The sequence below is a fragment of the Heteronotia binoei genome, chromosome 2 (genome assembly GCF_032191835.1).
Source record: "Heteronotia binoei isolate CCM8104 ecotype False Entrance Well chromosome 2, APGP_CSIRO_Hbin_v1, whole genome shotgun sequence".
In the NCBI taxonomy this organism is placed as follows: Eukaryota; Metazoa; Chordata; class Lepidosauria; order Squamata; family Gekkonidae; genus Heteronotia; species Heteronotia binoei.
In genome coordinates this window covers 405,555-430,134 of record NC_083224.1, presented here as the reverse complement: position 1 = coordinate 430,134, position 24,580 = coordinate 405,555, and the positions used below count along the sequence as shown (strand labels likewise).

At 59.6% G+C, this 24,580-nt stretch overlaps 2 protein-coding genes across 2 annotated transcripts in view; one reads left to right on the top strand and one right to left on the bottom strand.

Moving 5' to 3' along the window:
* Positions 1-1,569: 1,569 nt before the first annotated feature.
* Positions 1,570-24,580, bottom strand: part of ELMO2 (engulfment and cell motility 2) — a 48,127-nt gene continuing 25,116 nt past the window's right edge. Inside the window, exons 2-10 of the mRNA XM_060263762.1 lie at positions 4,883-4,987; positions 4,686-4,794; positions 4,148-4,284; positions 3,894-4,057; positions 3,706-3,818; positions 3,513-3,623; positions 3,314-3,396; positions 3,106-3,183; positions 1,570-1,774 (exon numbers count right to left, since the gene is read on the bottom strand). Of these exons, the coding sequence (XP_060119745.1) occupies positions 1,574-1,774; positions 3,106-3,183; positions 3,314-3,396; positions 3,513-3,623; positions 3,706-3,818; positions 3,894-4,057; positions 4,148-4,284; positions 4,686-4,794; positions 4,883-4,960 (1,074 nt within the window). The 5' untranslated portion in view covers positions 4,961-4,987 and the 3' untranslated portion in view covers positions 1,570-1,573. The remainder of the gene's footprint in view (positions 1,775-3,105; positions 3,184-3,313; positions 3,397-3,512; positions 3,624-3,705; positions 3,819-3,893; positions 4,058-4,147; positions 4,285-4,685; positions 4,795-4,882; positions 4,988-24,580) is intronic.
* Positions 16,092-22,668, top strand: LOC132590816 (small nuclear ribonucleoprotein-associated protein B'). Its single transcript, XM_060263751.1, has 6 exons — positions 16,092-16,260; positions 20,176-20,287; positions 21,439-21,591; positions 21,760-21,898; positions 22,086-22,211; positions 22,490-22,668. The coding sequence occupies exons 1-6, from the start codon at positions 16,130-16,132 to the stop codon at positions 22,525-22,527; spliced, it is 699 nt and encodes a 232-aa protein (XP_060119734.1). The 5' UTR covers positions 16,092-16,129; the 3' UTR covers positions 22,528-22,668.

The window sequence follows — 24,580 nt, the reverse complement described above, 5'->3', positions numbered from 1 at the left end:
GTGCCGTGTTCTACTGGAAGGAAAACTTTCTCCAGTAGAACACGGCACTTGAGCCTGAACGATTCTACAAACCCTAAAGCCTCTTACTATGTTCCTACTCTGCCGGATCGAAGAGCAGCCCTTCTCCGTGCTTCCTGCAGCGCATCCCTAGCCCTGCAAGGGCTCTTCAGGGGCTGCTGGACTCGCATCTCACCATTCCAAGAGCAGAATTCCATTCTGGAAGGAAACCTCCTTCCTCAGTCCTTAAGGGCAGCCGCCACACTGCTTCTAGTCCTGCACCTGACTGATTGACTGTGACAAAAATAACAATCCTCTTCAAAGCAATACAACATATATAAAGTAGAACTGATGTTAACACATTAGTACAAAATACAGCGACACTTCAGATCTAACAGTTAAGAGAAACAGTCTCAAAAAACAAGTCCCCCAGTTCCTGCACCCCAAGTTTGGGAGAAGAGTCTGCAGGTCGAGAGAAGTCCGCAAGCACCTGAAGCAGACACTGGACTGCAATATTAGTCTGGAGTGCTTGGGCCTTGCTCTTGGAGATTGTTTCTCTTTAACCAGTGGGATGGTGAAGTGCTGCTGTATTCTGTATTAATCTTATGAGAATACATAATGCGTTAACGTCTGTTTTATTTTAAGAACACTGTACTGCTTTAAGAAAACTTATTTTTGTCACAGTCTGTTTCTCTGCTGGCTTTGTGCTGTACAGACCATGCTCCCTGCTTTTGGTGTGCTTTGCCTAACGGATTCCCAACAGGTCTCTCTTATTGCCGCAACTCCTACCCAGTGTTCCCTCTAAGCTGAGTTAGTGGGAGCTAGCTCACAGATTTTTGGCCTCCGGCTCACACATTTTTTGTCTTGGCTCAAGAAAAACAGTTCCAGAGCAAACTAATTGATGCAAGAGCTCCCCACTCGAAAGGCAGGGGCTCACCAAGTAGAATCTTTGCTCACAAGACTCCACGGCTTAGAGGGAACATGGCTCCCCCCCTTCCCATCCCTGGGATTCCTGTTACAAAAGCTCCTGTTAAGGCACTCATTTCACAAGCCCCCGAGGAAGGGAGAGCGCACACACACGCACACACACACGCGCACACACACACACACACACAGAGCGAGGCCGCTGCCCCCTCCTTCCTGCTCTGCGCTGTTCCTGCAGCCTCACACAGCCGCTCTCTGGGGGCAGCAGCATCACTCAAGTGTCCCGCCAGGCCCTCCGCAGCAGGAACAAGCCCCGCCCACTGCAGTGAGGTGGGTGGAGCCTCCAGGAAGCCCGCTTCAGAACAAGAAGAGGCAGAACCACTGGAAAGGAAAGAGCCTTTAATGTGCACATTGGCGGGGGAGAAGGTGCCAGGTCCGGCCTGCAGCACCCTGCTCCAGCCAGTGCCACCCCAAGAAGCTGCAGAGGCTCAAGCCAAGGCGGAAGCCAAGCCGCCCTCTCTTGTCCTTCCGCTGGGGGCCAGAGGCTGCTGAAGCACAAGGGCCCCCCCTCCCTCCCTCCCGCCCACCGTGGAGGGGCCCAGAGGCGGAGGAGGCAGCCAGCGCATGCGTGCCGGGGTGGCCGAGGGAGGCCTCAGCCGTAGTGGTAGACAAAGTCGTAGCTGCTGGGCTCCTTGGGGACGGGGGGAGGCACCTCGGGGATGTGGATGTTCTCCAGGTCCAGCAGGCGCAGCTTCATCTCCATGCTCAGCAAGGTGTCCAAGTCGCTCTTGGTCAGCTCACTGGCCATGTCCTTCCCCAGCAGGGCGTTCAGCCCATCCATCCAGATGCAGTACTGGGGGGGAGGGGAGGAAGGGCAGGTGAGGTCTTGGGGCACCCCAGCGGGGAAGGATGCCGGCCACTCGCCCTCCCCCCTGGCCACACCGCCAAGGGCAAGGACAGGCATGCCAGAGGGCACAGGCTGGCTTCAAGACTCTCTCCTGCCCTGGGGTTGGGGTGAGCTCGTCCCTCAGTGGTCTGCCTCCCTCAGCTGCTGTCACGGGGGTCAGTGGAGGGGGAACTGCCCTCCACAAGGGGCTGCGGCTGCAGCCGGGAGGGAGGGAGCGAGCGGGTGGCGGCATGGGCCTTTCTCCTCCTTCCAGGCACAGCTTGCCCTACCCTTCTGAGACTAGGGGCATGGCAACCTGGGAGAGGGTCATGGCGTCACCCAGGAAGTTGTGCCTGCTGCCCCCTTCTGCCAACAGATGGAAATGCCTTCGTTTCAGCTGCTGCTCTCCCCCTCAACCCTCTTTCCCGCTCAGGATTTCCACTGTTGGGCTTCTGTTACTAGCAATGCTCCCTCTAAGCTGAGTTAGGGTGAGCTACCTCAGTGTTTTGGCCTCTGGCTCACACATTTTTGCCTTAGCTCAGGAAAATATGGCCCCAAAGCAAAGTAACTGATGCACTAGCTCAGAACTTGAACGCCACTCAAACTTTTGCTTAAAGACTCCACGGCTTGGAGAGGGGTTACTAGATGTGTGTTTTAGTTTGCTTGTAAATGTTTTAATGAGACGTTTCTGTTTGGTTTAAATGATTTTTATGTTTTTTATGATGTGTGGTTTTCATCTACTTGCTGCCTTGGGGGCAGAAGGGCAGCGCCTACATTCTGCAAACAAATAAAATAAGAAATAAATCTCCTTGCGAGAGTGGGCAGGACAACCAGCCCTGAGGAATTTGTGTTGTCATCTCTCCTTTTTGGCTGGAGGCCCCCAGGCCGGTTCTTTGCTGCTCCTGATTGGTCACCTGGTTCCTGAGGGGCTGGAGAGAAGGTGTGGGGGGGGGGGAGCCTGATCTTGCCCAATCTCGGAACCCACACAGGGCAGCTGCCGAAGGGGGGCGGGAGGAGGGATTGCTGTAAGTCGGCTGGGACTGGACAGCACATTTCCCGCCAGGCCAGGCACAGAGACTCAGAAAGGAAACTCCAGGCGGCGATGCCCCGGTCAGCTGCTTGTCTCTGGCCCAGTCCCAGGTCTAGCAGCAGCAGCAGCAGCATTCTGGTTCCACTCTGAAGAGCTCAGCCTCAGCCGGGGAGGCAGCATGAGCCGAGAGAGAGCTCCAGCGGCCCGAGGGGGAGGGAAGTGCAGGCAAGGAGAAGAGGCCCCCTCCCCTCCCTCCTTCCTCTTTCACCTCATATTTGTTGGGCGCAATGAAGTTGAGGGTCTCGTCAGGGTCGTAGAGGATGGAGAAGGCCAGCTCCAGGGCCTCCTGGGGGGAGGAGAAGAAGGGTCCGGGTCAAGCCAAGCCAGGAGGAGGCAGTGTCTAGCCGGGCCCCAGCAGGAGGAAGGGAGCCCAGAGGGCAGCCCCAGCCAGGGGCCGGGTAGTTCTCGGCAGGTACCTTGTTCTGCTTCAGGGCTCCCTTCTCTTTCATGTGAGGACAGTCCTTCCCGGTGACAACGGCCTTGATGTCTGCCACAGGGACTAGGAAGGAAGGGAGAAGAGATGCACCCTGGGCTGGGCAGGCCAAGGGAAGCAGCCTTCACAAGGGCACCTGAGATGGGCAGCCACAGCCCCCCCCCCCCACCCCTGACACCTACTCTTCTCCTGCAGGGACTCCAAGGTCACTTCTCCCTGGGCGTTGTTGTCCTCCAGGTCTCCGTAGTGCAGCATCTTGTGGTTGAGGGCCAGACGGCAGTACCAGAAGCGCTCTGCAAGACACGCCGCACGTGGTGACGGGCTCACTTCCCCAGCTGGGGCCCCTGCTGCCCCCCCCATCCGCCCTCCGCTCACCTGGCCTCCTCCGATTGCCGACCTTGCGGAAGCTGCTCCCTTCGCAGAGGCGGTTGAGGCGCTGCTGCCGAATGAGCTCCAGGATCTCGGGCTGGATCTTCTCCCGCAGCTCCCTGGGCGGGGGAGGCACTGGGGTGAGAGGGCTGCGGGGGTGGGGAGCGAGGGGGGAGGGGGGCACACTCACTCACAGGATGGGCGGGGCCTGGAAGTCGTCCTGGCTCATCCGCTCCGACTGGCGCAGGCGCAGGATCTCCGAGTAGCTGAGGCTGCGCAGTTTGCTCTTGAGCTGGTCCAGGGAGCTGGGCTTGGAGGGCAGCGCCCGCGTGATCTGCTCCCGCACCACCTGCAGCACCTGGGGGGCCAGCGAGGGGGGAGAGTCACTGGCCGGGGGGAGGGCAGGGACCCACCGCCTCCAAAGCCGGGAAGGAGGGAGGGGCCCCACCTTATTGAAGTCCTCGGCCGTGGCCCTCATCTCCTTCCAGGTCTTGTTCAGCAGCTGGATGCAGATGGCAAAGAGCTCCTCAAAGGCGCGGTCGTGAGTGAAGAACATGGGGTGGAAGTCGTTCCGGCCCTCGTTGGCTTGGGGAGAGAGGAAGCGGCCGAGTTGGATCTGGTGGGCTGCAGGGAGGATGGGGAAAGGGGGCCCCCACCCCATGTGTCTGTCTAGTACTCCAGGCGGCTCCCATGACCCCAAGAGGATGGTCAGGAGGGCCAGTCTCCCTCCCATAAAGCATGGGCCACAATCCGGAGCGATGCCAGTGTGGCTCTGAGTCAACGCCCAGGAGGTCTTGCCCAAACGGCAAAGGGTCACGAAGCACATGCTTGCAAGACAAAGGAATGGAGCTGGCAGTCCAAGCTGTCCTCCTAAGGGAAGCCCATCTCTCAGAAGATCCCCGCCAGCCACAGGGAGCCACAGCCTGACTTGGCTGCTCGGGGTTTCCACATGGGGCACAATCTCCCCACGCGTCCCCGTGACTCACGGAGTTCTCCGACCTGCAGGATCTCACACAGCATCTGGGTGAGCTCGATGGCGCTGCGCCCGAAGGGACACTCGTGCTTGTCTTCCCGGCTGCTGTTCTCGAGGACGATCTGCCAGGCAGAGGAGAAGGGAAGGGGCGGCTGGCGCAGAAGCCCCGGGGAGGTCCCTGCCTGGAGCCCCTCCTCCCGCCCTCCTTACCCGGACGTAGGTGTCCTGGTGGTGCTTGGCCAGATACAGCATGTTGTCCAAGGCCAGCATCCCCGGTGGAGTCTGCATGAAGTCCAACGCAGGGTTGATGTGGTTCTGTGCACGAGAAAAGGCACGCGGATCACAACAGCCGAGGAGCCCTCAGGTTGGGTGCCTCATGCCCCCAGGCAGCAACGCAGGCGCCCAAGAGGCCTCCCGGCCGGCTGAGTCACGGGGGGGGGGGGGGCCTACCGTGAAGCCCAGCATCTTGTAGTCCTTGGTGTACATGGCTCTGCGCTTCTCCGCCCCGCCCCCGGAGAGGCTGCTGCTCTCGGCCTCCGCATCGAAGGCGATCCTCCGCAGCTCAAAGATGATGTCCCTTTGGGCCTGGCAGGGAGGGGCAGTGAGAGGGCAGCAGGAGGACGGGGGAGGGGGCAAGCGGAGCCCAGCCCCTCCCCCCCCCGCATCGGCAGTCACCTGATCGTTGGGGTCCATCTTGGTCATCATGCGCTCTTCCAGGAGGTTAAAGGTCAGGACTTGAAGCACATACAGCTGATGCGCCATCTCCGTTTTGATTGGGCGGTTTCCTCGGATGATGTGCTGCGTGTTTAAGGAAGGGGAAATGAGGAAGCAGGAGGACGGGAGCACGGGGAGCAGGCCTGCTAGGGCAAGAGCTCTTGGGAGGACCAGAAACCCCTCCCTCAGGGCCCCCACCTCACACGTGGAGGGCAGCAGCCTGGGGAAGAGTCAGGCTGAGCAATGCACAGGGCTGGGCTGAGGATCCCCGAGGTGGTGGAAGCAAGGCCCACTGAACTTGCTCTCCGTGGGAAATGCAACTGACAAGCTGGGACTTACGGTCAAGATGATGGAGCGCAGGTGCTTCTGGGCAGAGGCGTTGGCCATCTCCTGCCGGGAGCAAGTTGGGAAACGGAGGAGAGGAGGGCAGGGAAAAGGGGGGGGGAAGAGAGAGGGAGAGAGATCCAATCTTGGCCCACCTTGGCCAAAACAGGCAAGGGAAATACAAATTCCTCGCCTCTAACACCCCCTGAAAGAGCCCTCGGGGGAAGGGGGAAGAGCCCTCAGGGGAAGGGAGAAGAGCCCTCAGGGGAAGGGAGAAGAGCCACAGCCTCAGAGGCGGGGGGCTCCAGGCTTCATCCGGACACCTTCCTCTTTTGGGCCACGGTTCCAGCCCCGGCCAGAGGAGGCGACATAACTGGCGCCTTTGCGCCTTCTCTCCGGGGCTGACAGCCTGGCCTGGGAGGGGGGGGCTCCCTGGGTGCGAGAGGAGAGGCAGGAGAGGCCCACCCACTGCTCAGGAGCAGGCAAGCCAGGCCAGGCGGATTCTGCACCTGCAGGAGGAGCAGCGGCAGCAGCAGGGAGGGCAGCAGCGTGCTCGCCAGTGGGCGGGGCCCCATCTTTAGCACCAAAGCTCCCCCCTCCCCAGCCAGGCAGTTCTGCAAATCCCACCCCCCCATTGATCGCCCCAGCCGGTAATGACCCCCAGCCCCTCTTTTTCCTGCCCCCAGATGCTGCCTGGGGGGAAAGTGGGCCCTGAGAGGAGGCAGAGGCCGAGAGCAGAGGAAGGAAGCCTTGCGTCCCTCAAGCGCTCGTGGGGAGCAGAACTGCCAACCGAGCCTCACAAGGAAAGTGTGGCAAGAGGGGAGGAGCCTCCCTCCCCCAGGACAGGCATTACTTACAGTGCAGGGCAGGTCTAGTGGGTTAAGAAGCGGGTCCTGCTGACCGGAAGCAGAGAGGCACAAAGAGAAGCGGGTGGAATTAACACACGGCCCCTCCAAGACCAGGGCAGGGCAGGCAGGGTGCTCTCAAGGGGCCCAAGAGGACTGGGGGGGGGGGTTCAGAAGCCACGCCAGCCGCACAGGCGCCACCCCCCACCTCCCGTCCCAGCCAGGCCGCCTGCTGGGGGCACCAACCTGCCTCTTGTCCTCCGGCGCCTTCAGGAAGAGGGCGTTGATCAAGGCGATGGCATAGGTCTGGATCTCCTGGTTTGAGCTGTTGGGGTGAGAAATGGCAGGGCGGGGGGTGAGAAGCTGCCTCCTCCCAGCCTCCAGAATGGCTCCCTTCTCTGCTTCTGGAAGCGTGGGGGCACAGGGATCTCTCGGCCCTTCTTCTGTGCCCACGCTGCCCTGCAAGGAGGGCCCATGGCTCAGCGGCAGAACGCCTGCCCCATGTGCCCCCAGCAAGGGGACACTCCCGAGGAGTCCGTCTGCTCAGCAGGAGGAGGAGCTGTGCAGGCGTCTGTGGGCCTGGGGGGGCAGCCCCCCCTCTCTCCTCACGTGTGCTGGGATGATGGCGAGGAGCCCTGCCCTGCGGCCCAGGACACTCACACCTGCAAGTGAGAGAGGAGCTGCCCCACCGTGGTCTCTTCGGCCACCTTCTGGTACAGGCTGTGGCTGTTCAGCACCATGCTCTCCAGGATGGCCAAGGAGCGCTGCAGGATGGAGACGTCCACCGTGGGCTGGCTCACATACCCAGCGATCTTCCGGAGGGAAGGAAACGGCTGCTTGAGGGCAGCCTGAAGCACAGTCGGACCCTCGTCCCCGGCCTGTCCCCATCCGACCCCCCTACTCATGGCAGCCGCTCAGAGGCGGAGCCCCCTGTCCCGCCTCCAGCCAGAGCGAGGCCTGCTGCCTCCACGGGGGGAAGGAAGGAGCGGATCCCCTTGTCTGCGCGGACCCTACCTGCTTGATGAAGGTGATGGAGACCATGTCCCAGGACACAATGCCGTGATCCATGAGCGCCAGGAAGGCAGTCAGGGTGAACGCCAGCATCTCGCTGTAGCTGCAGGGAAACGCAGGAGCCAAACCACCTCTTGCCAGGCGGCCCGGCAGGGGGAGAGCACAGGGCGGGGCTCCCTCCCCTGCTTGGAGGGTCCATTTCTGAGCCAGGCAAGGCCTGAGATGGGAGGGAGGGGGCTGCTCAGGGGCTCCGCTCCCCCCCCCCCTCAGCACATGGTGCGGCATGCAGCGCCCTGCCCATCCGAGTCAGCCTTTGGGAAAGGTGGAGGCAGAGACTGGCAGGGTGAAGTGACAGATGGGTCTCCCCCCTTCCCGGTGACTCCCCTCTGGTCGTTCTCTCATCCAGTCCCCATCCTCGCCACACACCCCCAAGTGACTTCCTGGCCAGGAAACGGCACATTTATTGAACCTCCTCAACATGGATAGAAGCACGACTGAGGCGTCAGGAGACCTGCTTGCTGATGCTGAGCCTTCCCTTCGTCTAACCCTGTTGTAGAATCCTAGAGCTGGAAAGGACCTCTAGGGTCATCTCGTCCAACCCCCTCCAGAGGTGCCTGGAGGAAGAGGTGGGCGGACATGGAGCTCACCAAAGGCTGGGAGAGATGCTGGCTGTCCAGACGGGTTCTTGCTATGCTGCATGTTGTAACCTTTTCGCTTTGAACCTCCGCCTTGCCCAGTAGTAACCTCCCAGCTTCTGCACGCACACTCCCTTTGGCATTCCGTACTGCAACCATCACGTATCCATGACCACCCTGTGCCAGACGCTTCAAGGGCGAGGAGTCTGCTTCACCTGCGGAGAACTGCTTGCCGCTGTTTGAAGGGGCTGCTGTGACTGAGCACTGAGGGGAGGGGATGCCTTGTGGCACCTAACGCTTGAATGGTCTAACAGTCATCCCTAAGGTACATGTAAACCTCATAATGGTGGGTCTAGACCAGTGTTCCCTTTAAGCTGAGTTAGTGCGAGCTAGCGCACCGTTTTTTTAGCCTCCAGCTCACACATTTTTGTCTTAGCTCAAGAAAAATGGCCCCAGAGCAAACTAATCTATGCAGGAGCTCACAAACGTAATGCCAGCAGCTCACAGAGCAGAACGTTTGTTCACAAGACTCCACAGCTTAGAGGGAGCACTGGTATAGGACCCCCCCCCTCCCCGAAGTCTCTCTGCCTTCCTAATCATCTTCATGCCCAGGCTGTCTGGACCAAATCCAGCATGTGTCCCCCTCAAGCCCAGCTTCTAGAAGCCCCACTGAAGAGAAGGCCGAGGAGCCCCCAAGGGTGGAGAAAGGCCCCCTCTCCCCGCAGGCAGGCACTTACTGGGACAGGAGCTTGGTGCCGCTCTCCACCAGGTGGGTCAGCACCACAATGCCGTCCATGTTGATGAACTCGGTGGCAAAGGTGACGTCTGCAGAGAGCTTGGCCAGCTCCTTCATGGCCTCCAGCCGAGCCTCCATGCTGTGCGACTGGATCCGATCCACCAGCTGGCGGCAGCTCGAGACTGGGAAGAAGCAGGGACACACACGGCCAGTCACTTGCGGCCCCTCCCCTCCCCACCCAGCCAGCAGGGCCCGGGGGCAGGAAGCCCTGGCCAGCCCAGCCCAGGAGCCAGAGCGGGAAGCCTGAGACTGGGAGACTGGGAAGAAGCAGGGACACACATGGCCAGTCACTTTGCGACACCTCGCCTCCCACCCCACCCAGCCAGTAGGGCCCGGGGGGCAGGAAGACCCGGCCAACCCACCCAGCCCAGCCATACCGGGGAAACGGCCAGCTGCAGGATGGTCCTCCGCTCTTAAGGTCACCACGAGTCTGGAAGGGGAGAGACACAAGAGGCACTCGAAACTGCTGCCGCCTTGGTGGTGGCCCTTCTCAGGCAGAAAGCAGGAGGCACCTACGGGGCAGGCAAGGCTGGGTGCTCTTCAGCACGGCCAGGCCCAGGGGGGAGGGAGATACAGCTGCAGCTGGAGAGAGGGGCTGGCCCCGGCCCCAGGACTCCTCGCTGCCCCCTCACCTGCTCCGTTATGTACAGCTGGGGCCCATCAGCGTAGCGCAGTGTTGTAGAACTCAGGGTTGGGCAGCGACCAGCTGAAGGGGGAAGAGCAGAGGAGACCATCAGCAGGAGGCCAAGCTGTGCCCCAACGAAGCCCCCTCCCAACAGGCTGTGCTGCCTCCCCCCCCCCCCGACTCACCCGTCACACACTTCTTTGATGATGGACGCCAGGGGCCGCTTCTGAGGGGGGGGAGAGAGAGCACCTGAGAGGAGAGCCCCCCCACCAGGGCCGGATCTAGGGGGGCAGAGGGGGCGCCAAATTGGACATGGAGTCCGTTGTATTCTATGGGACCGTAAGACAGAATGGCCCAAAAGGGGTGTCATTTTTTAATTTTGCACCCCCTCAAAAACACGTAGATCTGGCCCCTGCCCGGCCAGCCCCAGAGTCCCCCCCCCAAAGGCCCAGCCTGGCACCACCTGGCCCCGCTGCTCCTCCTCCAAACCCGGCCCCCACCTGGTCCATCTCCAGTAACTGGGCGTTGGCTCCTGGCCACTCACAGCCACCTTCACGATGTCCGAGGGGGCGCATCTCTCCAGAGCTTCAGCTCCTCCGAGAGGGGAGGGAGACAGGCAGCAGCCTCCCACACCTAGCAAGAGAGAAAGGCCAGTCCAGCCGGGCAGCCTGAAGCAGGGCACTGCTGAGCAGGCACAGAAGAACCCAGGCCCATAAGGACTTGTGCTGGTGCTGGTCCAGTCTGGCAAGAGGCTGAGAGCTGCAGGTACCACCAGAGAACAGCCCGAGCTAACTGACGTTCCAACTCCCCCAAGTCCCTCCTTGAGTCCTGGCCCCACTGGTGGACCTCCTGATGGTGCCTGGATTTTGTGGCCACTGTGACACAGAGTGTTGAGCTGGAGGGGCCACTGGCCTGATCCAACATGGCTTCTCTTATGTTCTTCTGTGACACAGAGTGTTGGACTGGAGGGGCCATTGGCCTGATCCAACATGGCTTCTCTTATGTTCTTATGAGACACAGAGTGTTGCACTGGAGGGGCCATTGGCCTGATCCAACACGGCTTCTCTTATGTTCTTATGTGACACAGAGTGTTGGACTGGAGGGGCCACTGGCCTGATCCAACATGGCTTCTTTTATGTTCTTCTGTGACACAGAGTGTTGGACTGGAGGGGCCATTGGTCTGATCCAACATGGCTTCTCTTATGTTCTTATGAGACACAGAGTGTTGCACTGGAGGGGCCATTGGCCTGATCCAGCAGGGCTTCTCTTATGTTCTTATGTGACACAGAGTGTTGGACTGGATGGGCCATTGGCCTGATTCAACATGGCTTCTCTTATGTTCTTCTGTGACACAGAGTGTTGGACTGGAGGGGCCACTGGCCTGATTCAACATGGCTTCTCTTATGTTCTTCTGTGACACAAAAGTGTTGGACTGGATGGGCCATTGGCCTGATCCAACAGGGCTTCTCTTATGTTCTTATGTCTGGGGCAGTGATGCTCTGTATTCTTGTGCTGGGGGTGGGGGCACAGTGGAAGGGCTTCTAGTTCCCACTGGGGACCTCCTGATGACACTTGGGTTTTTTGGCCACTGTGTGACACAGAGTGTTGAGCTGGAGGGGCCATTGGCCTGATCCATACATGGCTTTCTTTTATGTTCTTCTGTGACACAGAGTGTTGGACTGGAGGGGCCATTGGTCTGATCCAACATGGCTTCTCTTATGTTCTTATGAGACACAGAGTGTTGCACTGGAGGGGCCATTGGCCTGATCCAGCAGGGCTTCTCTTATGTTCTTATGTGACACAGAGTGTTGGACTGGATGGGCCATTGGCCTGATTCAACATGGCTTCTCTTATGTTCTTCTGTGACACAGAGTGTTGGACTGGAGGGGCCACTGGCCTGATTCAACATGGCTTCTCTTATGTTCTTCTGTGACACAAAGTGTTGGACTGGATGGGCCATTGGCCTGATCCAACAGGGCTTCTCTTATGTTCTTATGTCTGGGGCAGTGATGCTCTGTATTCTTGTGCTGGGGGTGGGGGCACAGTGGAAGGGCTTCTAGTCCCACTGGGGACCTCCTGATGACACTTGGGTTTTTTGGCCACTGTGTGACACAGAGTGTTGAGCTGGAGGGGCCATTGGATCAGGCCAGTGGCCCCTCCAGTCCAACACTCTGTGTCACATAAGAACATAAGAGAAGCCATGTTGGATCAGGCCAGTGGCCCCTCCGTTCCAACACTCTGGGTCACATAAGAACATAAGAGAAGCCATGTTGGATCAGGCCAGTGGCCCCTCCAGTCCAACACTCTGTGTCACATTAGAACATAAGAGAAGCCCTGTTGGATCAGGCCAATGGCCCCCTCAGTAGCAACACTCTGTGTCTCATAAGAACATAAGAGAAGCCATGTTGGATCAGGCCAGTGGCCCCTCCGTTCCAACACTCTGGGTCACATAAGAACATAAGAGAAGCCATGTTGGATCAGGCCAGTGCCCCTCCAGTCCAACACTCTGTGTCACATTAGAACATAAGAGAAGCCCTGTTGGATCAGGCCAGTGGCCCCTCCAGTCCAACACTCTGTGTCACATAAGAACATAAGAGAAGCCCGGTTGGATCAGGCCAGTGGCCCCTCCGTTCCAACACTCTGTGTCACATAAGAACATAAGAGAAACCCGGTTGGATCAGGCCACGTGGCCCCTCCAGTCAACACTCTGGGTCACATAAGAACATAAGAGAAGCCATGTTGGATCAGGCCAGTGGCCCCTCCAGTCCAACACTCTGTGTCACATGAGAACATAAGAGAAGCCCTGTTGGATCAGGCCAGTGGCCCATCCAGTCCAACACTCTGTGTCACATAAGAACATAGAGAAGCCCTGTTGGATCAGGCCAGTGGCCCCTCCGTTCCAACACTCTGGGTCACATAAGAACATAAGAGAAGCCATGTTGGATCAGGCCAGTGGCCCCTCCAGTCCAACACTCTGTGTCACATTAGAACATAAGAGAAGCCCTGTTGGATCAGGCCAGTGGCCCCTCAGTCCAACACTCTGTGTCACATTAGAACATAAGAGAAGCCCCTGTTGGATCAGGCCAGTGGCCCCTCCAGTACAACACCCTGTGTCACATAAGAACATAAGAGAAGCCCCGGTTGGATCAGGCCAATGGCCCCTCCGTTCCAACACCCTGTGTCACATAAGAACATAAGAGAAGCCCGGTTGGATCAGGCCAGTGGCCCCTCCAGTCCAACACTCTGTGTCACATAAGAACATAAGAGAAGCCCTGTTGGATAAGGCCAATGGCCCATCCAGTCCAACACTCTGTGTCACACAGTGGCAAAAAATTTTTATATACCACACACACACATACACACACTGTGGCTAATAGCCACTGATGGACCTCTGCTCCGTATTTATATATATATACGATAAAGAAACCTGGATTAAATACAGAAGAAGGTGGAGTGAAAACTGGTGGGAGTATAGGAACAATTTGCGATAGGGGAGTACGTGGCTCAGTGGTAGAGCATCTGCTTGGGAAGCAGGATGGTCCCAGGTTCAATCCCCGGCATCTCCAAAAAAGGTCCAGGCAAGTAGGTGTGAAAAACCTCAGCTTGAGACCCTGGAGAGCCGCTGCCAGTCTGAGAAGACAATACTGACTTTGATGGACCGAGGGTCTGATTCAGTATAAGGCAGCTTCATATGTTCATATGAGATATGCAGCTGACTCCACATTCCTGCCAGAAGACAGCGAAGACCTGAAGCGAACTCCTGGTGAAGGTGGAGGCAGAAATCTGGGGCCACAAGCAGGGGGACACTCTGAACGCCAAGCAGACAAAGAGTAGTGGCTACTGGGGGGTTGCAAGACTTTCCGGCTGGCAGTGAAGAGACTGGAACGGTCAGGATCTTCTGTTCCTTGGCTCCATCATCAACCAAAAGGGAAAGGGCAGCTAAGAAACCATGGAAACTCAGACTGGAGCAATGTCTCCTCTAAGCTGAGTTCGTGTGAGCTAGCTCACAGATTTTTAACCTCCAGATCACACATTTTTGTCTTAACTCAGGAAGGATGAGCCCAGAACCCACTAATTTATGCAGCAGCTCCCAACTTTAATGCCGGTAGCTCACAAAGTAGAATTTTTGCTCACCAGACTCTGCAGCTTAGAGGGAACATTGACTGGGGAGGGGAGCTGTGAAGGAGCGAGAAAAGATTCTAAGTGCAAGGAGATGTAACTGGCAACCAAGATCAAGTTATTTCACGCTTTGGTATTCCCCGTTATTATTAAAGGGTGTGAAAGTTGGACAATGAAGAAAGTTCACAGGAAGAAATGGATTCCCTTGAAAGTGTTGTTGGATAAGAGTTTTATGAATACCATGAACTGCCATAAAGACAAATAAGTGGGTCCTAGAACAGACCAAACTTCAATTCTCCCTAGGGAGCAAAGATGAGTAAACTGAGGCTTTGTACTTTGGTCCCACTGTGAGAACACAAGAGTCACTGGAAAAGACAATCATGCTACAAAATATTGAATTCTCAGTAAGATAGAAATGACATGACAACGCGTCATACATATGAAGATATGGACATGTGAAGCTGCCTTCTACTGAATCAGACCCCCCTGGGTCCATCAAAGTCAATACTGTCTACTCAGACTGGCAGCGGCTCTCCAGGGTCTCCAGCTGAGGTTTTTCACACCTATTTGCCTGGACCCTTTTTAGCTGGAGATGCTGGGGATGAAACCTGGGATTTTCTGCTTACCAAAAAGATGCTCTACCACTGAGCTACCATCCCTCCTCACACAAACACACACAGCCCTTGCCTTTCCCCCAAATTCAGAAAGTTCAAAGCAATGCACACCATACTAATAGCAAATCCAACCCAAGTCAACAGCAAAAGAAGGATATTAACCATGGTTATGGAAGTAACCAGCAAAAGCTCAGTTGTAACAAAACAAAGTAAGAGGTCCACTTAGTCCAGCATCCTGTCTCACACAAGGCCAGCCAGTTCCTCTGGAGGGCCAGCAACAGGACACAGAGGCCAAAGCCTTCCCCTGAGAAGAGCATCAGAAGAGCCCTGCTGGGTCAGACCAGTGAGGGCCATCTAGTCCAGCATCCAGTCTCACACAGTGGCCAACCAGTTCCTCTGGAGGGCAAAAAATAGGACAGGCTGAAGCCTTCCCCTGAGAAGAACATCAAAAGAGCCCTGCTGGATCTGACCAGTGAGGGTCCATCTAGTCCAGCCTCCTGCCTCACAAAGTGGCTAACCAGTTCCTCTGGGGGGCCAACATCTGGGCAGAGAGGCCGAGGCCTTCCCCTGAGAAGAACATCAGAACAGCCCTGCTGGGTCAGATGGGTGTGTGTGTGCATGCAGTGCAGTCTTCTCCCTTCTCACATGGGGCCAGCCAGTCCCCCCATAAGAACATAAGAGAAGCCCTGATGGATCAGGCCAATGGCTCATCCAACACTCTGTGTCACACAGGGGGCAAAAAACCCAAGTGCCATCAGGAGGTCCATCAGTGGGGCCAGAACGCTAGAAGCCCTGCCACTGTGCCCCCCTCCCAAGCACCAAGAATACAGAGCATCGCTGCCCCAGACAGAGAGTTCCAATGATAAGCTGCAGCTAATAGCCACTGATGGATATTTTTATCCAATCCCCTCTAGAAGCTGACTATGCTTGTAGCCGCCACCACCTCCTGTGGCAGTGAATTCCACGTGTTAATCACCCCTTGGGTGAAGAAGTACTTCCTTTTATCCGTTTTAACCCGATTGCTCACCAATTTCATCGAATGCCCACGAGTTCTTGTATTGTGAGAAAGGGAGAAAAGTACCTCTTTCTCCAGCTTCTCCATCCCATGCATTGTCTTGCAAACCTCTGTCATGTCACCGCGCAGTCGGGCCCAGGCGGAGGGGCCCCAAACGCCTCCCCCCCCCGGCAGGTGGGGGCACCACCCCTCCCCTCCCCCCAGCTGCCCCCTCTCTCCTCCCCTACCCCCCCCGCTCACCCTCCCCGCGGGTCCTCTGCAGCGGGGCGGCGAAGGAAGGGAGGAAGGAAGGGCTCGGCCCCGAGGGGGAGGAGGAGGAGGAAAAGGCTCAGGCGCTGCCCCGCTCCCATTGGCCCGCCTTCGTCGCCGGGCAGCGGCTGCCCTGGAGACCGCCCCACCCGCCCACTCGCTCACCCGCCGCCGCTCACCGAGTCGTCCGGGCAACCAGCCCCGCCCTCCCGCTGGCACCACTTCCGCCCCGCCGCCCCCGGAAGAGCTTGCTCGGGAGCTTCCGCTTCCGGCCGCAGTCCCACACCGCGTCTTCGGCCCGGCGGCGAGGCGGGAAGGGAAGGAAGGAAGGAAGGCCCAGCCCCGAGCCCCAAGCCCCAGGCCAGGCCACGCCAAGCCGCCACCATGGTGAGGAAGGGAAGGGAGGGCTGGCAGGGGGGTGGGGTGGGCGGCCTTCTCCCCTCCCTGCCTGACGCGGCCTGTCTCTCTCTCTCTCTCTCTGCCCGGCAGACGGTGGGCAAGAGCAGCAAGATGCTGCAGCACATCGACTACCGCATGCGGTGCATCCTGCAGGACGGGCGCGTCTTCATCGGCACCTTCAAGGCCTTCGACAAGCACATGAACCTCATCCTCTGCGACTGCGACGAGTTCCGCAAGATCAAGTGAGCGGGGGGGGGAGGGAGGGGGGACCCCACGCCCCGCCCCTACCCCCTCCCACTCACCCCCACGCCCCGCCCACCACCACACGCCCCGCCCCCCACGCCCCGCCCCCACCCCCCTTCAAGGCCTTCGACAAGCACATGAACCTCATCCTCTGCGACTGCGACGAGTTCCGCAAGATCAAGTGAGCGGGGGGGGGAGGGAGGGGGGACCCCACGCCCCGCCCCCCACGCCCCACCCCCTACCCCCTCCCACTCACCCCCACGCCCCGCCCACCACCACACGCCCCGCCCCCTACCCCCTCCCACTCACCCCACGCCCCACCCCCTACCCCCACGCCCCACCCCTACCCCCTCCCACTCACCCCCACGCCCCGCCCCCTACCCCCACGCCCCGCCCCCTACCCCCTCCCACTCACCCCACGCCCCGCCCACCCCACCCCCTACCCCACGCCCCGCCCCCTACCCCCTCCCACTCACCCCCACGCCCCGCCCACCACCACACGCCCCGCCCCCTACCCCCTCCCACTCACCCCACCCCCTACCCCCACGGCCCGCCCCCTACCCCCTCCCACTCACCCCACGCCCCGCCCACCCCACCCCCCTACCCCACGCCCCGCCCCCTACCCCCTCCCACTCACCCCCACGCCCCTTCAAGGCCTTCGACAAGCACATGAACCTCATCCTCTGCGACTGCGACGAGTTCCGCAAGATCAAGTGAGCGGGGGGGGGGAGGGGAGGGGGGACCCCCACGCCCCGCCCCCCACGCCCCACCCCTACCCCCTCCCACTCACCCCCACGCCCCGCCCACCGCCACACGCCCCGCCCCCTACCCCCTCCCACTCACCCCACGCCCCACCCCCTACCCCCACGCCCCACCCCTACCCCCTCCCACTCACCCCACGCCCCGCCCACCCCACCCCCTACCCCACGCCCCGCCCCCTACCCCCTCCCACTCACCCCCACGCCCCTTCAAGGCCTTCGACAAGCACATGAACCTCATCCTCTGCGACTGCGACGAGTTCCGCAAGATCAAGTGAGCGGGGGGGGGGAGGGAGGGGGGGACCCCACGCCCCGCCCCCCACGCCCCACCCCTACCCCCTCCCACTCACCCCCACGCCCCGCCCACCACCACACGCCCCGCCCCCTACCCCCTACCCCCTCCCACTCACCCCCACGCCCCACCCCCTACCCCCACCCCCTACCCCCTCCCACTCACCCCACGCCCCGCCCACCCCACCCCCTACCCCACGCCCCGCCCCCTACCCCCTCCCACTCACCCCCACGCCCCTTCAAGGCCTTCGACAAGCACATGAACCTCATCCTCTGCGACTGCGACGAGTTCCGCAAGATCAAGTGAGCGGGGGGGGGAGGGAGGGGGGACCCCACGCCCCGCCCCTACCCCCTCCCACTCACCCCCACGCCCCGCCCACCACCACACGCCCCGCCCCCCACGCCCCGCCCCCACCCCCCTTCAAGGCCTTCGACAAGCACATGAACCTCATCCTCTGCGACTGCGACGAGTTCCGCAAGATCAAGTGAGCGGGGGGGGGAGGGGGGACCCCACGCCCCGCCCCTACCCCCTCCCACTCACCCCCACGCCCCGCCCACCACCACACGCCCCGCCCCCCACGCCCCGCCCCCACCCCCCTTCAAGGCCTTCGACAAGCACATGAACCTCATCCTCTGCGACTGCGACGAGTTCCGCAAGATCAAGTGAGCGGGGGGGGGGAGGGGGGACCCCACGCCCGCCCCTACCCCCTCCCACTCACCCCCACGCCCCGCCCACCACCACACGCCCCGCCCCCCACGCCCCGCCCCCACCCCCCTTCAAGGCCTTCGACAAGCACATGAACCTCATCCTCTGCGACTGCGACGAGTTCCGCAAGATCAAGTGAGCGGGGGGGGGGAGGGGGGACCCCACGCCCCGCCCCTACCCCCTCCCACTCACCCCCACGCCCCGCCCACCACCACACGCCCCGCCCCCCACGCCCCGCCCCCACCCCCCTTCAAGGCCTTCGACAAGCACATGAACCTCATCCTCTGCGACTGCGACGAGTTCCGCAAGATCAAGTGAGCGGGGGGGGGAGGGGGGACCCCACGCCCCGCCCCTACCCCCCTCCCACTCACCCCCACGCCCCGCCCACCACCACACGCCCCGCCCCCCACGCCCCGCCCCCACCCCCCTTCAAGGCCTTCGACAAGCACATGAACCTCATCCTCTGCGACTGCGACGAGTTCCGCAAGATCAAGTGAGCGGGGGGGGGAGGGGGGACCCCACGCCCCGCCCCCTAGCCCCACGCCCCGCCCACCACCACACGCCCCCCACGCCCCGCCCCCTACTCCCACTCACCCCCACGCCCCGCCCACCACCCCCACGCCCCGCCCCCACCCCCTTCAAGGCCTTCAACAAGCACATGAACCTCATCCTCTGCGACTGCGACAAGTTCCGCAAGATCAAGTGAGCGGGGGGGGGAGGGAGGGGGGACCCCACGCCCCGCCCCCCACGCCCCACCCCCTACCCCCTCCCACTCACCCCCACGCCCCGCCCACCACCACACGCCCCGCCCCCTACCCCCTCCCACTCACCCCACGCCCCACCCCCTACCCCCACGCCCCACCCCTACCCCCTCCCACTCACCCCACGCCCCGCCCACCCCACCCCCTACCCCACGCCCCGCCCCCTACCCCCTCCCACTCACCCCCACGCCCCTTCAAGGCCTTCGACAAGCACATGAACCTCATCCTCTGCGACTGCGACGAGTTCCGCAAGATCAAGTGAGCGGGGGGGGAGGGAGGGGGGACCCCCACGCCCCGCCCCCTAGCCCCACGCCCTGCCCCCTACCCCCCACCCCACGCCCCGCCCCCTACCCCTCCCACTCACCCCCACGCCCCGCCCACCACCACACGCCCCGCCCCCACCCCCCTTCAAGGCCTTCGACAAGCACATGAACCTCATCCTCTGCGACTGCGACGAGTTCCGCAAGATCAAGTGAGCGGGGGGGGGGGAGGCAGGGGGGACCCCACGCCCCACCCCCACCCCCTCCCACTCACCCCCACGCCCCGCCCACCGCCACACGCCCCGCCCCCTACCCCCTCCCACTCACCCCTACCCCCACGCCCCGCCCCTACCCCCTCCCACTCACCCCACGCCCCGCCCACCCCCTACCCCACGCCCCGCCCCCTACCCCCTCCCACTCACCCCCACGCCCCTTCAAGGCCTTTGACAAGCACATGAACCTCATCCTCTGCGACTGCGACGAGTTCCGCAAGATCAAGTGAGCGGGGGGGGGAGGGGGGACCCCACGCCCCGCCCCTACCCCCTCCCACTCACCCCCACGCCCCGCCCACCACCACACGCCCCGCCCCCTACCCCCTCCCACTCACCCCACGCCCCACCCCCTACCCCCACGCCCCACCCCTACCCCCTCCCACTCACCCCACGCCCCGCCCACACCCACCCCCTACCCCACGCCCCGCCCCCTACCCCCTCCCACTCACCCCCACGCCCCTTCAAGGCCTTCGACAAGCACATGAACCTCATCCTCTGCGACGAGTTCCGCAAGATCAAGTGAGCGGGGGGGGAGGGAGGGGGGACCCCCACGCCCCGCCCCCTAGCCCCACGCCCTGCCCCCTACCCCCCACCCCACGCCCCGCCCCCTACCCCTCCCACTCACCCCACGCCCCGCCCCCTACCCCTCCCACTCACCCCCACGCCCCGCCCACCACCACACGCCCCGCCCCCACCCCCCTTCAAGGCCTTCGACAAGCACATGAACCTCATCCTCTGCGACTGCGACGAGTTCCGCAAGATCAAGTGAGCGGGGGGGGAGGGAGGGGGGAGGACCACCCCGCCCCCACCCCTCTCCCACCCCCCCACCCCCACCCCACTGACCGAGGGGCACTCTTTTCTCCCAGGCCAAAGAACTCCAAGCAGCCCGAACGAGAGGAGAAGCGTGTCCTGGGCCTGGTGTTATTGCGAGGAGAGAACCTGGTGTCCATGACTGTGGAAGGGCCACCCCCTAAAGATGTATGGAGAGGGGGCTCAGGGAGGAGGGGCAGCCTGGGGCATTGCTAACAAACCTTCATATGCTAAAGCAGGGGTCGCCAAACTGGAGAGCCACAGAGAATAAAGTCAGATGTTTGAGAGCTGCAAGACATGAACGAACATCAGATGTTTCAAAGAAGGAAGGGAAAAAAGATTGGGGGGAGGGAGTGGTAGAAAGAAAGCAACTTTGAATGTATTCTCCAAGCTGCCAGCCAATGGAGTGGTGGGGGCTTTGAGAGCCACGTGTGGCTTCCCCCGTGCTAAAGCATCAGTTGAGTGTTCTTTGACAGGAGGAATGTCGATGCTTCCCAATTTCATTGAAGGCTGCTCAGTTCTTTCCATTTCCAGAATTTAGTTTCAAGTCTTGAAATCCTTGTAAAGCAAAACAGAATGGCTCTTTCTTGTGTCAAGGCTTTCTTCATTTCACCTATTACTCCTCTCACCATTTAAAAAAAAAGTTTGCAAAGGCATTATTGAGATTTCTATATTAAAAATTCCCATAAATTACTTTGGTCAGTCAGCCTGCCATTTTGCAGTGTGACTTATTAGAAACACATTGTGATTTTTAAAACATTGTTGCTTTGTCCTGCGCGTATTTTTTTACAGCTTTTAATTGCATAGAAACACGAGGCTGGAATAAAGTGGAGAGTTTAGGTTTATTGGATTTATATCCCGCCCTCCCTGCCGAAGCAGGCTCAGGGCGGCTCACAACCAGTAAGATCTGAACAATGAAAACAAATTGAGCAAACGTGAGTGAGTGGCACGGGATGTCGCCACAGCATAGCAAGAGCTTTTTACGGGTGGCGGGGTAGGGAATCGCAGCCAGCACAGGAAAAGAGGAGGAGGTTCCCCTTGAAAAACGGAGGCAAATATGCTGCTGAGAACATTAATAAGTATTCAGAGCAGGAGATGGGGATCGCCTGTGGGAGACGAGGCTTTTTTGTTTGGCAAGGAAGGAAGCTGTTTTGCTGAAGGTCCGAGCCAGTTAGTGAGGGGTGGGGTTGGTGGCATGGTCTCCCAGGGTGTGTGAGTGAAGCAGATGCCTCATAATTTGTTGCAGAGAATGTGAGGCCTTTGCTGAAAGACTCCCAGGATGCTCGACTTATTCGGGGGCTCTGTGTTTTTTTTTTCAGACTGGCATTGCCCGTGTGCCACTAGCAGGTGCAGCAGGGGGACCTGGTGTCGGCAGAGCGGCTGGGAGAGGAGTGCCAGCTGGGGCCCCCATGCCTCAGGCACCAGCTGGTTTGGCCGGCCCTGTCCGTGGAGTCGGGGGACCATCCCAACAGGTAAATAGCTGTGGCAGCCTCTGGAGAGACGTCTTGTTGGTGGGGGAGCTTCCAGGCCCAGCAGTTGTCGAGGCCCCTGAGCTAGCGTGAGGCAACCTGCTCCCTAGCCACTAGGGGGAGGAGCCACAGGCTCAGATGGGGTCTTATTGGCTGCTTTTCCTTTTGCAGGTGATGACCCCTCAGAGTCGAGGGACGGTTGCAGCAGCGGCAGCCGCTGCCACTGCCAGCATTGCAGGAGCCCCTACGCAGTATGCACCCGGCCGTGGAGGCCCGCCCCCTCCCATGGGCAGGGGGACCCCTCCTCCTGGTAAGTGGCAAGAGAGCTCTCCCCCTCCCTAGGGCCGGTGGGACTGATGATGAAATGGCAGCGTCTGAAAACTGTGATGAAGAAGTGGTGCAAAGCAGGATTACGCTGAGGTCCCTTCCGGGGCAGCGTGGGGGCTGCAGGGTGATTCCTTCCTTGGAGCCTTGCAGCTTCTGCCTCTTTTGTGCAGGAATGATGGGACCCCCGCCCGGCATGAGACCTCCCATGGGCCCACCAATGGGCATGCCACCTGGCCGAGGCTCACCAATGGGCATGCCTCCCCCTGGCATGAGACCGCCTCCCCCTGGCATGAGAGGTGAGTCTCTCTCTCCAGAGAGCTTTTGTCGATGATGAGGTTGGTTTCCTGGGGAAAGGTGGGCATCAAGGGATGCTGGGAAGACTCAGGCTCACGTGTCTTCCTGTCCTGAACTGGTTGTTCTCACTCAGCCTGATCCAGCTGTGGGCAGAAAACTGCATGCTGCACCACAGACATGTTTTGGAGAGGGAGAGCAGGTGGAAGCAAGGCCCTGCTCCTAGCTCTGGCTGAGCCTCCTGGTTGTCCTGACGACTGTCTTTTCTCTTTGTCCTCTCCAGGCCCCCCTCCGCCCGGCATGCGCCCCCCCAGGCCCTGAGGCCAACTGCAACAGGAGTGGAATCTGCACCAGCTGGAGTTGGGGGGGGGAGAGGGGGTGTGGGGAGGGAGGGTTGTCTGTGTACACAATTTCAGTTGACTGTTATGACCTTTTTAATAAAAGTTAGGAAGTTTTCCTTTAGTCGGGCAGCCATTCTCTTGGTGGGGTGGGTCTGCGAGGAAATTGCTTTCCAGTAGCTGTGGAGGACGGCTCGACTCTTGGGGCCAGCCACAAAACACCCTTTGTCTGGTTGTGCAGTCCTGGGGGGGCACTTCAGGGGAGGGACCTGCCTCAGGGTTAACTGCTGTTCTCCTGCCTGCCTTGAAGGCTGCAGTGAGGTGCAGCTTTCAGCATCAAAAAGCCTGCAACCATGGTGAGTGGCAGTGTGGAACTGGAGCAGGTTACCTGCTTTGGACTTAGAGGTTCAGTTTGGAGGATCCAGCTTCAGGCAGGGTGGAGCAGTCTCTGTAGTGACTCTTGGTCACCCCCGGTCACCGCTTGGCAAGAGAATCCGTTGTGTTTGTGGAAGAGCAGCGCCCCCCCCCCCGGTCAGACTTGGAACTTCAGAGTAAAACGGACCATAGTTTGTAGTAGCTTAATCCACTTATTTGAGAACTAGTTGTCTAGGACAGGGATGAGTTGAGATTGATACAATTCAAAGCAGAACATGCCATTTTAACCTCTAACATCAGAAGCTAAACAATAAAACCATTCTCACACTTTCGGGAGGCAATAGCCGGTTCCAGGCCTCCTTATCTCTTTCTCCAGGAAGGAACCCTGCTGGTTACCTTGAGGCTCACTATCTTCAAAGCCCTGTTACATTTGTTAGTGCTATGCTAGGAATTCCCATGGGAGCTAGTAACTGTTGCAAAAGTGTTTGAAATGCAAACTTTTATTCACAGGGTTAGCAGAATCATTCAAAATGGAGTTAGTTAGGGCAAGGGGACATGAACAGTTTAAGGCATATTAAAGAGGTAAGTTACAACGTCTGACACCCCGGTGCTTCACTGGGCTCCTTCCGGCATTGAGGGTCCCACTTCTAAACCAGCAACAGCAGCAACGGGCACATCCTTTGTGAAGTGCTGCTCTCCCAGAAGCAAAGGCTGCATGTAGCAGCAACTGCAACTTCAGTTCTCCTCGCTGGGGTGGGGGTAGAAGAATCTGATCGCTAGTCTGCCCTTTCCCATTCGCCCAGTGGATCCAGTCCTGTTCTAGCCAGGCCCTCATTTCCCCACAACCTGAGCTGATAGGAATGTGGATTTTCTTTGGTCACTCCTCATGGTAGCCTGTAATTCCTGTTTGGCTTGAGGGACTAATGTAATTACCCCAGAGGTGGCAAGGGGAGTGTTCTTGTCTTCTAGATCTCCCCCTGCTGTAAGGGGCAATGGAGAAACAGCTACTCTGGTCTCCACTGATTTATTGACAGACTCGTCTGCCCAGAGCTCCTGGGTGCCTGTCCAAGCTCCTTTTCTCACACAAGGCGGCTTGGAGCAACGCACACCAGGGAATCCTCACTGCCCAGGGGCCAGCAAGGGAGGACACAGACAAGCAGAGTTCCACAAACTTTCTTGGCAGCTGTAGCCAAAAGAGGCCAAAGTTTGGGATGAAGCCACCAAACCTAAGTAACGTCACAGGCATAATAAGGTTTAATAGAAACGTGCACGAGCATATGCTGCAAAGCGGGGGAGAAAATAATAAAACGAATAATTCAAAATCATTCAGGCTGTAGTCCTCTGGCCCAGATGTTGCTTGGTTCCACTGAAGGTGAAAGGTCCAAAAGCCAAGAAGTGGGTGTTCCGCCTGCACAAGGCCCAGTCTGCTCTACGGGAGCAGATTATATACCAGTAGAATACCACCCCAACTTAGCTGCTTTCATCCTGCACCGCAGAGAGAGAAGTTACTTCAATTGCTGCATGGCTGATTTAGGGGAGGCTCTGAGGGACTCCCCCCCACACACACACAGTGGGGCAATCTTTTAAACACAAGTGCCCTTGCTGGGCCTCAGGGACTGAACCTAGAGCTGAGCTTTCCTGGGGACACCTGCTTTGGGGAG

Coding starts and splice junctions, on each gene's coding strand:
- LOC132590816 (XM_060263751.1), top strand. CDS start 16,130: ATGCTGCAGCACATCGACTACCGCATGCGGTGCATCCTGCAGGACGGG. Junction 20,288..21,438: donor AAGGGCCACCCCCTAAAGAT/GTATGGAGAGGG, acceptor TTTTTTTTTCAG/ACTGGCATTGCCCGTGTGCC. Junction 21,592..21,759: donor TCGGGGGACCATCCCAACAG/GTAAATAGCTGT, acceptor TTCCTTTTGCAG/GTGATGACCCCTCAGAGTCG.